General features: G+C 45.3%; 4 protein-coding genes across 4 annotated transcripts in view; 1 reads left to right on the top strand and 3 right to left on the bottom strand.

The window, feature by feature from the left end:
• The first annotated feature begins 59 nt into the window (after window positions 1–59).
• ppiab (peptidylprolyl isomerase Ab (cyclophilin A)) lies at window positions 60–2,696 on the top strand. Its single transcript, XM_029168616.3, has 5 exons — window positions 60–210; window positions 1,075–1,105; window positions 1,639–1,727; window positions 1,853–2,025; window positions 2,386–2,696. Exons 1-5 carry the CDS (start codon window positions 142–144, stop codon window positions 2,519–2,521), a joined length of 498 nt encoding a protein of 165 aa, XP_029024449.1. The 5' UTR covers window positions 60–141; the 3' UTR covers window positions 2,522–2,696.
• Window positions 2,697–2,907: 211 nt separating this feature from the next.
• Window positions 2,908–6,439, bottom strand: LOC114866626 (dual specificity protein phosphatase 26). Its single transcript, XM_029168615.2, has 4 exons — window positions 6,183–6,439; window positions 5,914–6,092; window positions 5,323–5,534; window positions 2,908–5,214 (listed from the first exon to the last, which is right to left on the bottom strand). Exons 2-4 carry the CDS (start codon window positions 6,090–6,092, stop codon window positions 4,991–4,993), a joined length of 615 nt encoding a protein of 204 aa, XP_029024448.1. The 5' UTR covers window positions 6,183–6,439; the 3' UTR covers window positions 2,908–4,990.
• A 134-nt stretch (window positions 6,440–6,573) lies between these two features.
• Window positions 6,574–8,817, bottom strand: LOC114866628 (cytochrome c oxidase subunit 5B, mitochondrial). The gene is made up of 4 exons (XM_029168617.3): window positions 8,659–8,817; window positions 8,161–8,231; window positions 7,172–7,271; window positions 6,574–7,018 (listed from the first exon to the last, which is right to left on the bottom strand). The coding sequence occupies exons 1-4, from the start codon at window positions 8,753–8,755 to the stop codon at window positions 6,906–6,908; spliced, it is 381 nt and encodes a 126-aa protein (XP_029024450.1). The 5' UTR covers window positions 8,756–8,817; the 3' UTR covers window positions 6,574–6,905.
• Window positions 8,818–10,702: 1,885 nt separating this feature from the next.
• Window positions 10,703–13,678, bottom strand: part of LOC114867440 (drebrin-like protein A) — a 6,236-nt gene continuing 3,260 nt past the window's right edge. The window contains exons 11-17 of the mRNA XM_041073272.2: window positions 13,613–13,670; window positions 13,465–13,530; window positions 13,270–13,381; window positions 11,711–11,914; window positions 11,525–11,604; window positions 11,330–11,402; window positions 10,703–10,974 (exon numbers count right to left, since the gene is read on the bottom strand). Of these exons, the coding sequence (XP_040929206.1) occupies window positions 10,826–10,974; window positions 11,330–11,402; window positions 11,525–11,604; window positions 11,711–11,914; window positions 13,270–13,381; window positions 13,465–13,530; window positions 13,613–13,670 (742 nt within the window). The 3' untranslated portion in view covers window positions 10,703–10,825. The remainder of the gene's footprint in view (window positions 10,975–11,329; window positions 11,403–11,524; window positions 11,605–11,710; window positions 11,915–13,269; window positions 13,382–13,464; window positions 13,531–13,612; window positions 13,671–13,678) is intronic.

Below are 13,678 nucleotides of genomic sequence, written 5' to 3'. Positions count from 1 at the left end.
GGTTCGAGCTTGATCAGTTTGCTGAAGGAAGACGTGATTGGCTCTCGACGGTGGTGACGTCAGCGCTGCACGCAGCCATATAAATAGAGGCGCACAGCGTTTCTGACGCCTTGTCGCAGACTGAGGTGCGCGTCTGTAAACATGGGGAACCCACGAGTGTTCTTCGACATCAGCATTGATGGCGCCGCCGCCGGAAGGATCATCATGGAGGTGAGCTCCGTCTGCAGTTAGGGCGCTGAAAGCCTCTATGTGGCGGATGTGTTTTATCCAGGATCCGTAATGTCGCAGCACACGTCTAGATGAGGAGCTGAGAGATGCTGGCGGCGGCTGCACTGTTCCTGCGCGGGGAACGCCCAGCAGCGGACGACTGCAGTCACAGCTGGAAAATCACTGGAGCCGCAGCTCATTGAATATGCTCATGATCAGGAGCCCGTTATTCTGCGTCCGTTGCGTTATTACACACTTCATAGGTTCAGACTTTGGCTGATTGCTGGACAAAACAACGACGTTAATTCATTCAGGGCGTTGAGACGTTGTTTGTATTAGGTCATTAGACGTGTAAAATGAAAATAAGGAGCACATGACGTAAGATGACGTCATAGAGTATTCAGTTTGAAGTCAGAATAAACAGAAGTGAACTAGCATAACAACCTGAAGCCAAGTTTAGTTTTATCATCTGAAAGATCAGATATAAGGAGCAGGTATTTAGAGAGGTATCGAGGCCCAGAACATGTATGTATATACACATACATGTAATTATATGGTAATGTAGACATGAATGAATATGAGAAATGAGGAAATAGATAAATGTAAGCTTGACACCTGGGAAACATAGAACTAAATAAAGCTCCCAGAACTAAATAAATTAAACAATATCAGGGACACTGAATTTTCACTGGGAAAATGAAGAATTGAGCAATTAAATGCATTGAACTGTATAAATGGACATAAAAAGCAGTAGTAGAAGAAATTCCCTCAGTGGTTTGTGGCGCTGTTCATCCTGTCCTGTTTCTTCTGTGTCTGGAACAAACACACACAGGTCGTCTTCCTAATGTGTGTGACTCTGTTTTGCAGCTTCGGGCTGATGTGGTCCCAAAGACTGCAGGTGGGTGAGACCGAGTGAAAACAGCTTCCCTGCATGTGCTGCTGCTGCTGCTGTTTGTTTGGAGAATCTCTGTGTCAATGTTAATCCTACGACTTCATTCTAAATATGGGTCGAGGTTGCGGGTCCAGTCTCAGAGCTAAACAATGATTCAAAGAGCTGCTCACGCGTCTGTGAAGAACAATCAGGAGAAAGGTTGTATTTGCGTCTGACTGCAGCTGCAGTTGTATGAAGCATTACTCACTGTGAATCTGTCCTACATGCTCATTGTTAGTCACACGGCCTCGTTCACACTGGCCTATACTCTTCCAAGGCTTTCATATTCACAACAGGGCATCCGCCTCGTGCACGTGTCCAGTAATGCAGCAGACGTGCAGGCAGAGCTATAAAGCAAAGATCAGCTTCAGACATTAACTGAGTTTATTGGTGATCAGAAAAAAAATATTAAATGTTCATCAGATCTTTTGGTTTAAAGAAAGAAAGAAGGAAATTTGTATATTTGTGGTGTAATCCTTTGTTTTCTATTCTTGTGACAGAAAACTTCCGCGCTCTGTGCACCGGAGAGAAAGGCTTCGGTTACCAGGGCTCCACGTTCCATCGCATCATCCCTAAGTTCATGTGTCAGGTACGGTTCAGGCACCAAATCCACCCTGTCTGTTTCTGTTTTGATTCAACCAAAAACCAGCAATATTTATCCCACAGACTAAAACTATGCCAAATTAGTTGTGTCTTATTGTGCTCTTTCCTCAGGGGGGAGACTTCACCAACCACAACGGAACCGGAGGCAAGTCCATCTACGGAGAGAAGTTCCCTGACGAGAACTTCCAGTTGAAGCATATGGGGATGGGGACGCTGTCCATGGCCAACGCTGGGCCCAACACCAACGGCTCCCAGTTCTTTATCTGCACGGCTTCCACCGACTGGTGAGTCCTTCCATTTAGCACATGCATATTTAGACGCTATTTATTCTAGTGTGTACACATATCAGTGTTCAGACAGATGAATATAATACATTAAAACGTATTTTAAGGTGTATGAATTAATTTTCCTTTGGTTGTGTGCATTTTCTAATGTAATCTAATGAGACAATTCTCTGGACTAGATGCTAATGCTGGGGGGCACCTTTCATCTGGAACTGAGCCCCCTGAGCCCCCCTCTATGCGTTTACCTGAAGACGATTCCCTCACAGCTCACATTGCATTAAAGACTGAACAATAACAATCTTCATTAAGCTTTGTATAGTTTTGTATTTCACTCATGTTGATCAGCTCTGTCCTCTCCAGGCTCAATGGAAAGCATGTGGTGTTTGGCAACGTGGTGGACGGCATCGACGTTGTCAAGGCAATAGAGAAGCAAGGCACTAAGAGCGGTTCTCCCAAGGCCAAGGTGGTCATTGCCGACAGTGGGGAACTGAAGTAACTGCTGTCTGTGAATATCTGGAGTATCAGCAGAAAAACAAAATCAACCTTCTCCAAAAATGTTCGTCTACTGTCTTTAATTATGGTGCAATATTTTCTACCTTCCTCTTCGTCCTCTGAGGACGTTTGTTAGCAAAGTATTATTAAAATGTAAATAAAGGAAGAAATAAGTCAGACCTTCAGACAATTATGTTATTCTTCATTAAGGGAATGATATTATTATAGTAATTATATTATATATTATTATAAACCTAATTCCTGTGTTGTGTCCAAATAAATTCAGGGTTTATGATGGACCTGGACTAGAATCTAACCTTCAACCTGACTACAGCCACTACTTTACCACTAACTCAGCCTCTTTTTAAATCACAAAAAGTGGAACAACTGTGAGAGACGTTTTTTCTTTATTTCTTATTAAGTACAGAATTTATCAAAACAAAGTTCTCACTGCTCAGTGTTATAATAAAACCGAAAGCCTAGACCAACGCAGTCCACTGATTAAGGCATCAACATCTGCTTTGACAGTTTCTCCTTCAAAGAGAGTGATACAAAAATAAATGGAAAGGAATTCAAGGTTTCCTATCGAAAGGTCTCTGTAAGAAAACAAGGATACAAGAATAGAAAGAGTACGAACAATCACAGCAAATACAGCAAATACAAAACCCATAGACACAGCAAAGGTAATGGTCAAACTATGACATCAGATGGTTCACAGTAAAACACAACACGTGAACACGTTAAAGTTTAATGTGTGAAGTCGTTCGCTGGGCCGTCATTAGCTTGTGACTTCGCTGCTTGCGTCATCTTTATCTTTCTTTCTGTGTCTGTATTTTGTTTTTGTCTTCGGGGGTCATTTTGCATCTTTTGGTCTCTTGGACCCCTGAACACAGACTTGTTTATTCATGTGAACAGGGATCAAAAAACAGCTGTGGGATCTTGAATTAATACTTGGTTAGCTTAACGTAGCTTAGCTTAGCATGCAGACTGAGCCTAGATAAAGAAACATTACTTACTTGTTTCAACTGTGTAAATAAACAAATATATATTTACTAGCATTTAGTAAACCTCCATTCTTTCATCAGGATATTTAAACCACTTTATTCTTAATGATTGCGCCGCCGTTCTGCTGTTAGCTACAGCTGAAACAATCTGGTAAAAATTAGTTAAAAATAAGGTTGCATCTGTAATAGGAAAGTCACATCCATTTAAAAAACAGCGTCCTGTTTTATGAGCTTTAGCAGAGATTTTGTAGCACTGAAACAGGCCTTTTGGTTCCTGCTTCCAGTCTGCATGCTAAGTTAAGCTAACTGCCTTCAGAGCCATCTTCAGATAAATCCCAGCGACTACTAGTTTTTATTTACAGCTGGTGCATCAGACGGAGAAACACCATCAAGAGGCTCCATGTCTGAGGTAATAAAACACAAGAAGCTGGATGAGGCTTCGGAGCCTCCAACACCACGAAGACGCTCCGTCAGCTCCGTCAGCCGCTCACCCAGCGATGAGTAGTAACAGTCACTAGGAGCTGCCTCCCTTCACTCCACATGTAGCTGACGTCTCCATTCAACCTATTTGGCATCACACCATAAGTTATGCTTATACAACAGTGATGCTGACTTCAGTCTTCCCTAGATCTCCATGACGACCAGTGAGTTACTGAGGAGCAGTGATGCTGATTCAAATACTGGACTATAACAACTCATCAAACTTAACAAACACTAATAAAACAACACAGCATGTTGCTATTCACACCGTTCCCCACAGACAGTAACTGAGGACGGACTGACAGTAGGTTACACTGTAATCAGGCTACATAAGTGCTGGTTCAGCCCTGGGCTGCGACTAGTGTGGGAGCTGTTCAGGGCACTTAATGATGCTGAATGTGTCAGTAAAGACGAGGGAAGACCCGCAAAGACCGAGACTACGGCTGGAAATAGTTTCCTTCCTCGGTCCGAGGTTTAAACATCTACGACGGACAGTAAAGCCTGTTTCTGCTCCTGATCCAGTAGCTGATAACAGCTGCTGTCAGTTCTGTCACACATGGTTTCAGTGTAAACTGAACCGCTTTGGACTCTAAAGTCTAAACACACAGCTATTGAATATTAGAGTTCAGCCTCTGAAATACTGCGATGGGCATTTTTAACCTGTGGCACCAAAACACAAACGGACGTGGTCCTTGACAACCTCGCATCTGATATTTTCTGGATTAGAAGCAGCTGATACAGAAACCAGGTTGTGTCTGCAGCCCTGTTTCAGCACCGGCCTGAAGGCGACGCAGCGGCTTAGGAATTATAAATAGGTACCGATGACTGTTTGCAGCCCTGACGTAGGCGTGATAGAAAACCGTGGAATATTAAAGTGGAAAAGCTTCACCTGTTTGATCCTAAACCATAAAACTGATTCAGTTTCAGTGGAATGGCCTGAAGTGTCCTGGTTTGTCCTGGTTGTACGCGCCCAGCCCTTCAGGGGCCCACTAACCCTCGGTGGGCTCCTGCGCCGCCGTCCTGCGGCTATCCCTCAGGATGCCGTCCAGGCCGCTGAGCTGACGTAGGAAGCCTCGGTTGGGGGTGACGCCTCGATGGTCCTTCACCGTCTTGATGGCCTCCACCAGGGTCAGGTTTTGCCGGATCATCAGGTACGCCAGCACCAGCGTGGCCGAGCGGCTCACTCCCACGGTGCAGTGGACCAGAACCTTCCCTGTGCACAGATACCGGTGAATAACGCAAGCATGGACGGCAGTGATGGACAAAAGCAGGAAGGAGGCGGAACCACGTGCCCTTCGTGGTCTCCTGTGACCTCACCGACCTCCACTCGTCAGGGCTTTGTGGATGAACTCCGCCGCAGGGTAGAAGTTGACGCTCATGTCGAAGGAGGGGGAGTCGTGGGCCTCGATGCCGTGGTAGGTGATGCTCATGCCGGCGTAGTACTCGGCTCCGCCGCGCCACTTGCTCTGGGCGCAGTTGAGGATGTGAGTGATGCCGAGCCGGGTCAGCTGGCGCCGATCGGACGCAATGTCTCTGTGGAGGGAAGGTGTGTGGAATGAGTGTCGCCAGGTTCGAGGTCGTATGAGGCCAGAAACGATTCACACATCATTAAAACCACTTGTTACGGTCACAGATCAGTCACTACCTCCTGACAGTCCATCACTCATGCCCTCTTAGACAGACAGGCAGGAACCGTCTAGGATCTGTTCTAGTTCGATTCTTATACAGAACCATCTTTTCCAGTTCTACATGTGGTTCTAAAACCAGTGGTTTTAACACCAGTGGTTCTAACAGCAGAACCATCGCACCTGACAGCTTCACCTTAAACACTTAAAACACAGAATCAGCGTGACTAATGGACTCAATTGGGCCGGACAGAACCGGACACGTGTTGGGTCGTGACGGGACTCACTGGTCTCCGATGAAGAGTCGCGGCCACACTTCGTCCGCGTGGTTACAGGCGGTTTTCCCCGTGTACAGGAGCCGCTCCAGCTCCGACACGCTCAGGGTGCTGGAGACCCGGTCCGAGTCTTTCCTGCTCGGAGACCTCGAGCTGCTCCGGGACCGGGAGAACCGGGACATGAACGCCATCTGTTGATATTAGGAGTAAAACCAAAGCCCTCGTCAGAGGTTTTAACCACACATCACGTGTTGCTTTAGGGCCCGAACCTCGGAGCTTACCTAGTCCTGGTCCTTAGTGATGCTGCAGGGCTGGATGCTGTTCCGCCGCCATGTTGACTCAGAGGACGAGACGATGCCGATGATTACAATACTTCACCTCCACCAACGCTCTAGCATCACTTCATTAGGTTCTGCACAAACCTGCTTTAGATCCGCGTCAGCATCAGATCCAGAACCAGAACCAGCTGAAGCGGCGCTGCTCAGTTTTATGTTTGTGGTGATAGTTAATGGTGGCGAATGTGACGCTGGTGTTGGGAGTCACAGGTGGAGTTTGTCTCCATCTGTCGGTTCAACCGGGAACGGGCGCTTATACTACACAACTCAACTACTTATTGTAATACGATGTAGTGCTTGAGGGAATGCATCGACACAAATCCAAACGACAAATGTGTAGATTTAGAATTTTATTGGAAATGTGACGTGAGGAACATTGGACAGTTCAGTGTGGATGTAAACATCTGCTGAATGGAAATGTTCCCAAACACTTGTGCCCTAAACCACCTGATCCCTCTGAATGTAACATGTGAAGACTACTGAGGTAAGAAGGTTGATCAAGTATTGAGGCAGAACAAAACAAACTCATAGAACACAATGTATTCAGAACCAAACATGCTCCTGCAGATTCCTGTCTGGTTCCACTACCAGTTGTTCTGAAGGAATATTTAACAATGAGCTAAAACTGCAGATGCAGCAGAGTGAGACATCTTTTTTTAGTTAATTAAATTAATGTGGGATCTGATGGTGCACCAGCTTGTAGTGGGCACCACAGGACGGGCAGCGCTGGGCCTCGCCCTCGTGAAGCCAGAACCAGATCACAAGCGAGTTGTCTTCTTCACCTGCACAGAAAACAAGAAGGAGCTGAATCACTTCTCTTACATCAACAAATCTAAACTGAAACTTGTGTTTAACAAAAGGAAATCTAAGTCTGGACTGTCACTGTCACAGTAGATTTCATGTTTCGTTGTGCTTTGTGTGAATCTGGAACTTACAGAGACATCCCACAATCCTCTTGTTGGTGATGGAGGGAACAATGTGTGGGTCAACCTTGGAGCCAGCGTACTCCTTTGGCTTGAGCATGCTGTAGGGATCCTGAAAGAGGAAGTCAGGTCTGATCTTCTGACTCACTGTGTCACCAACAATTTACATTTAAACACCACTGCATCAGTCCTAGTATTTCGCTTCAAATAAAGTGCGGCTATCGAGGGGTAGACTTTATTTACTGTTACTGTTCATATTCATGCTCTCCCTTATAAAGAACTCTAGAGCGAAACAAGACTTCCAGATGAGTTTAGAGACGGTGTGTTGAACCGGTAGATCCATCCATCCATCTATTTTCCAAGCCGCTTATTCCCTAATGCGGGGTCACAGGGTGCTGGAGCCCAACCCAGCTGGCTATGGGCGAGAGGCAGGGTCCACCCTGGACGGGTCACCAGTCCATCGCAGGGCAACACATAGACAGACAACCATTTACACACACACTCACACCTACGGGCGATGGAGAGAGTCCAATTAACCTAATGTCTCTCACGTCTTTGGACTGTGGGAGGAAGCCGGAGAACCCGGAGAGAACCCACGCAAGCACGCGGAGAACGTGCAAACGCCACACAAAGGCACCAGGGCCAGACCCAGAACCTTGTTGCTGTGAGGCGACAGTGCTACCCACCGCACCACCCTGAACCAGTAGATAGTATAGGTATAGTAAACCAGTTGTCACATCACTGGAATCTAACGAGACGCAGGAGAGAAACATTGGCCAGTGTCCATACTCACAATCAGTGCCACGCAGAAGCGATTCCCATCTACTTCCTATATAACAATCATTGTAAATTAACCATTTTTTGGCTTTGTTAAAAGCTGAATGTATCACAGGCACGCACTTTGTTTACTCCATGATGGCTTAGAGTTCGTTTAGATTCCCTCGTGTTTTTGCTCAGTTTGCTTTGACTGAGAGAAACAAAGAGAAGGTGAGTGGTCGCACCTTCCCCTCCTTCATGGCCGTCATGACGATCTTCTCCAGCCCCGTGGCCTGCTCCTCGTCGGTGGGAATCCCTGCAGACACCAAGCACAACAGTGACTGACGGCGCTTCCTTCAACGAGCCGCACTGCGCGGCGGTGGCAGGTCCACGACAGCACGCGAGCAAACGTACCGGAAGGTCCTGAAACGTTTTTTAGACCCGTTCGGTCGTTGCTAACTTTACTAGTTGTCCAGCTTTGTGTGTTTGGTCAGTGCAAGTTTGATGTTTGTACAGTTTAGTTTCATGTCCCGTAAGCTCAATATAACCTGCAGTGATACATACCAACTACAACACATTCCGCTGTAATGTTAAATAGTCGTAAAAAATCACTTTGACCTCTCAAATGCCGCTAGCATTATGCTAACCGGCTTGTTAGCATGCGGAGCTTTTCCTTAGCGGTCAAATGTTTCGGTTAAGGCCTGACGTTTGGGACAAACGTTAAACTCCGGTTCCGTCCTCACCTCCTGCCGCCATGCCGCGGCTCAGAGCGGGGACCGGTCCAGTCCGGAGGGTCGTAGCGGCTCGAACAGCGGAGCGCAGCATTAACCTTGCAGCCATTTCTTCTTCTTTACTGTTCAGAATGTGGTCGCCTGATGATGACGTACGCCAAGAACCGAAAACTGTCGCACAATTTAAACGTAAACAATTTAAGAAATTACGCAAACTTTGACTAATCGAAAATACATTGAGATACTTTTTACAGTTTTCAAATTGGAAACAATTTGACTTTTATAAACAAACAATTAATCTATTGCAAAAATATGCTATAAAAATACAGAAGCTTGCAACAAAAAAAGAACAATTTTATTTATAAATGTCCATCATTCCACTACCTGATTAAAACTTTTAATCCATCCATCTTGTACCGCTGAGGCCCATGCGGCCTGGTGCTGGAGCCTATCCCAGCTGTCTGTGGGCGAGAGGCGGGGTCCTCCCTGGACAGGTCACCAGTCCATCACAGGGCAACACACAGACAGACAACCAACCAATCGACTTCTTAAAATTAGTGCTGCTCTGGAAAACAAGTTTATGAAGTACACAAACAATAGTTCAAAAACTTTTATTGAATGGAGAAACGTGACGTGAGGAACATTGGACAGTTCAGTGTGGATGTAAACATTTGCTGAATGTAAATGTTCTCAAACACTTGGGTCCCAAACCACATCATCCGTCAGAATGTAACACATAAAGACTGCTGAGGTTAGAAGGTCGATAAAGTACTGAGGCAGAACAAAACAAACTCAAAGAACACGACGAGGATGTAGTCAAAACCACACACGTTCCTAGAGATTCCTGTCTGGTTCCACTACCAGTTGTTCTGAAGGAATATTTAACAATGAGCTAAAACTGCAGACGCAGCAGAGTGAGACATCTTTTTTTAGTTAAATAAATTTAGGGCAAAGAGGGGGAGTAAAAAAAATAAAACGAAAATAAAAAAATAAAAAAAATAAACGAATAAATGTGCAGGTACGGGCGCCACGGTGCAGTGGGTAGCACCGTCGCCTCACAGCAAGAAGGTTCTGGGTCTGGCCCTGGTGCCTTTCTGTGTGGCGTTTACACGTTCTCCCCGTGCTTGCGTGGGTTCTCTCCGGGTTCTCTAAAGACGTGCATTAGGTTGACTGGACTCTCTCCATTACTCTGTGCCCGTGTGAGTGTGTGTGTGAATGGTTGTCTGTCTATGTGTTGCCCTGCGATGGACTGGTGACCCGTCCAGGGTGGACCCTGCCTCTCGCCCATAGCCAGCTGGGTTAGGCTCCAGCACCCCGTGACCCCGCATTAGGGAATAAGCGGCTTGGAAAATGGATGGATAAATGTGCAGGTGCACTGACTACTCTTTCTAATGGTCAAAGACTACATCACCATACTGTAACTGACATTACATTGTTTACACCACCAAGATCATATGTGATGCTGCACATATCATAAACGTGAACTCATGAATACATCTATATATATACTACACTATATATATATATAGGGTCTCTCTGCACGAAGGAAACAGGTGAACTCTATGAATGTACTGAAAGATTAAACGAGGTATTTAAACACTGTTCACTTTAAAAAGGGGCGGAGACCAAAGGAAACTCGGTTTAAATAAAACCTGCTCCCGACCAGGTTAGGTTCACAGAGTAAGTTGCCATAGTAACTGACTCTAAGTTTCCATTACCTTGCTTCTTGAAACGGGTTTAAACTTACCCCGCTTTACAGGTTTAAGTAACCCCGGTTTCTGAAACCGAAAACTCTGAGTTTTCCTTATTTCGGGTTAACAAACTCAGAGTTTCAACAAAACTTGCTTCTTGAAACGGGCCCCGGTGTTGTTTACTCTTGCTTACTCTGGTGTTGACTGTCAGCATTATTATTATTATTATTATTATTATTATTATTATTATTATTATTATTATTATTATTATTATTATTATTATTATTATTATAGATAGATAACAGATAAAGAATAGAAACTCCTTAACTACTACTCTAAATCTGAAAAATCCACATTTATTCATGTTTAAGTATTAGTCGTTTATTAATCAAGTCATGTACAACAATCAAGTTCATACAAGAAGGACATTTAGTAAATGTCAGTAAACAATCACATATGTAACCTGAATCACAACTTTGTGATTAAATCTAAGACGGGTGACGAACAAGCTCCACATAATTTGCAGGGAAGAGGCCATAGTGTCCGTCGGGTCCGAAGCCTTTCCACCAACCCTCGTCTACCATCTCTATCCCAGTTATGAGGTCATCAGGGTCAAAGGTGATCTCAGTGTCATCCTCTGTGGAGGAGAAGTGTAGGTAGACAGGTCTTTCCAACACTGAAGCAAAGATACTGAGTGTCTTCTAGCTGTGACTGCCTGCTCTGGCTCTAAACTAAGGAATAATCACAGGTGGAGCTCATACAGTAACTGACCCTGTTTCTGGACAATTGCTGCTTTAACTGGTTTCCTGTCTCTCACACCTGTGGCCACATCTGTTTAGTGCTGCTTTAAGTAGGATTTTCCTTTCTGAAGCTTAAATGCTGTCATCTTGGCCTCGGTTTGTCTTGACTCATCACTAATGCCCTTGTTGTTTCAGGGGGCTACATGGCTCTGAGTCTGTGGTTGTGGTGTATTCTGGCGAGTGTATACGTACCAGCCTGGTAGTCGTACAGAGCTACGGCACAGATGTTCTCTTTCATATCATATGGATTGTCACCATTTCCAACCTTAAATTTAAAGACAAATCATTTGACACCAGTTAAATCTTATCTCTCACTGACGGATTGCAGCTGCTGTGACTCCTCCTCCACATTTTACCACATCTAATAATGACTAGGAACAGACTCACGGTGTGAGTGTTCTCATAGAGGCTCTCGTCCCTGACTGAACTTGGTGCATCATACAGATTATCCTGAGCTGCATCGTTTTCTGTAAGTGGAAAAAAATCATGTTCACGTCTGGTTTCAGGTCAAATATTTAGCTTGTTGAGCTGGTCAGTAAATATTATGTGACATATAAAAGTAAGGAGTCGCACCTGAAGCAGCTTCACCACCGTCATCAAACTCATCTGACCATTCATTGTCGTCTGCGGGAGCAGGTGGATGTGCGGCCTGTGGTGATTGGTAGATGTCTCCAGTGGGTGAGGCAGGAGACAGGTGGGTCCTCCATGAGAGCAAGTCCTCGGTCTCCAGAGGAACCTCACAGGACCCCTGAGAGAAAAATGAGCTCTGCACCTTTCCTGAAAGATGGAGGGTGAGGAAATGACCACACTTCAGCATTTATGGCTCCACAGGTGTGCTCAGGTGATTGTGTGTGTGTTCAGGTGATTGTGTGTGTGTGTTCAGGTGATTCTCTGTGTTCAGGTGATTGTGTGTGTGTTCAGGTGATTGTGTGTGTGTTCAGGTGATTCTCTGTGTTCAGGTGATTGTGTGTGTGTTCAGGTGATTCTCTGTGTTCAGGTGATTGTGTGTGTGTTCAGGTGATTCTCTGTGTGTTCAGGTGATTCTCTGTGTTTAGGTGATTCTCTGTGTTCAGGTGATCGTGTGTGTGTTTAGGTGGTTCTCTGTGTGTTCAGGTGATTGTGTGTGTGTTCAGGTGATTCTCTGTGTGTTCAGGTGATCGTGTGTGTGTTCAGGTGATTGTGTGTGTGTTCAGGTGATTGTGTGAGTGTTCAGGTGATTCTCTGTGTTCAGGTGATTCTCTGTGTTCAGGTGATCGTGTGTGTGTTGAGGTGATTCTCTGTGTGTTCAGGTGATCGTGTGTGTGTTCAGGTGATTGTGTGTGTGTTCAGGTGATTCTCTGTGTGTTCAAGTGATTCTCTGTGTTTAGGTGATTCTCTGTGTGTTCAGGTGATTCTCTGTGTTCAGGTGATTCTCTGTGTTCAGGTGATTCTCTGTGTTTAGGTGATTCTCTGTGTGTTCAGGTGATTGTGTGTGTGTTCAGGTGATTCTCTGTGTGTTCAGGTGATCGTGTGTGTGTTCAGGTGATTGTGTGTGTGTGTTCAGGTGATTGTGTGTGTGTTCAGGTGATTCTCTGTGTGTTCAGGTGATTCTCTGTGTTCAGGTGATTGTGTGTGTGTTTAGGTGATTCTCTGTGTTCAGGTGATCGTGTGTGTGTTTAGGTGATTCTCTGTGTTCAGGTGATCGTGTGTGTTCAGGTGATTGTGTGTGTGTTCAGGTGATTGTGTGTGTGTTCAGGTGATTCTCTGTGTTCAGGTGATTCTCTGTGTTTAGGTGATTCTCTGTGTTCAGGTGATTCTCTGTGTTCAGGTGATTGTGTGTGTGTTTAGGTGATTCTCTGTGTTCAGGTGATTCTCTGTGTTCAGGTGATTGTGTGTGTGTTTAGGTGATTCTCTGTGTTCAGGTGATCGTGTGTGTGTTTAGGTGATTCTCTGTGTTCAGGTGATCGTGTGTGTGTTCAGGTGATTGTGTGTGTGTTCAGGTGATTGTGTGTGTGTTCAGGTGATTCTCTGTGTTCAGGTGATTCTCTGTGTTTAGGTGATTCTCTGTGTTCAGGTGATTCTCTGTGTTCAGGTGATTGTGTGTGTGTTCAGGTGATTCTCTGTGTGTTCATATGTGTGCCGAGGTGTGTTACCAGGCCTGGATGCCGTGGGAGACAGAGCGTCCTTGGCCTCCAGACTCTCCTCCCTCTGCTTGAAGACGTCTCTGGGATTAAAGGACCTCTGAGAGATGAGAGCTTTGGCCTCCTGTGAACGTTACACACATGAAATGATAGAACCTGCTCCACTAATACATGAAGATGAACGTCTGGTGAATCACTGATGCTCACGTTGGCTTTCTGCACTGATGCAGCAGCGTTTATGGTTTTCTTCTTGTTCACTTGGTCCTCTTGGTTCTGAAACAGACACATCATTCATTTCTTGAAGTGTGAAATCTGACTTTTAGTCTGAGGACAGAAAATGTTCAGTTTAACTCACCATCAGCTGCTGCTTCCTCACTTGCTCCTCTTCCTCTTCTCTCTGTTTCTCGTAAATCCTGCAATG

The sequence above is a fragment of the Betta splendens genome, chromosome 12, assembly GCF_900634795.4.
Source record: "Betta splendens chromosome 12, fBetSpl5.4, whole genome shotgun sequence".
Taxonomy (NCBI): domain Eukaryota; kingdom Metazoa; phylum Chordata; class Actinopteri; order Anabantiformes; family Osphronemidae; genus Betta; species Betta splendens.
The sequence above is the reverse complement of the archived record's forward strand: the minus strand, read 5'-3'. Positions and strand labels throughout refer to the sequence as shown.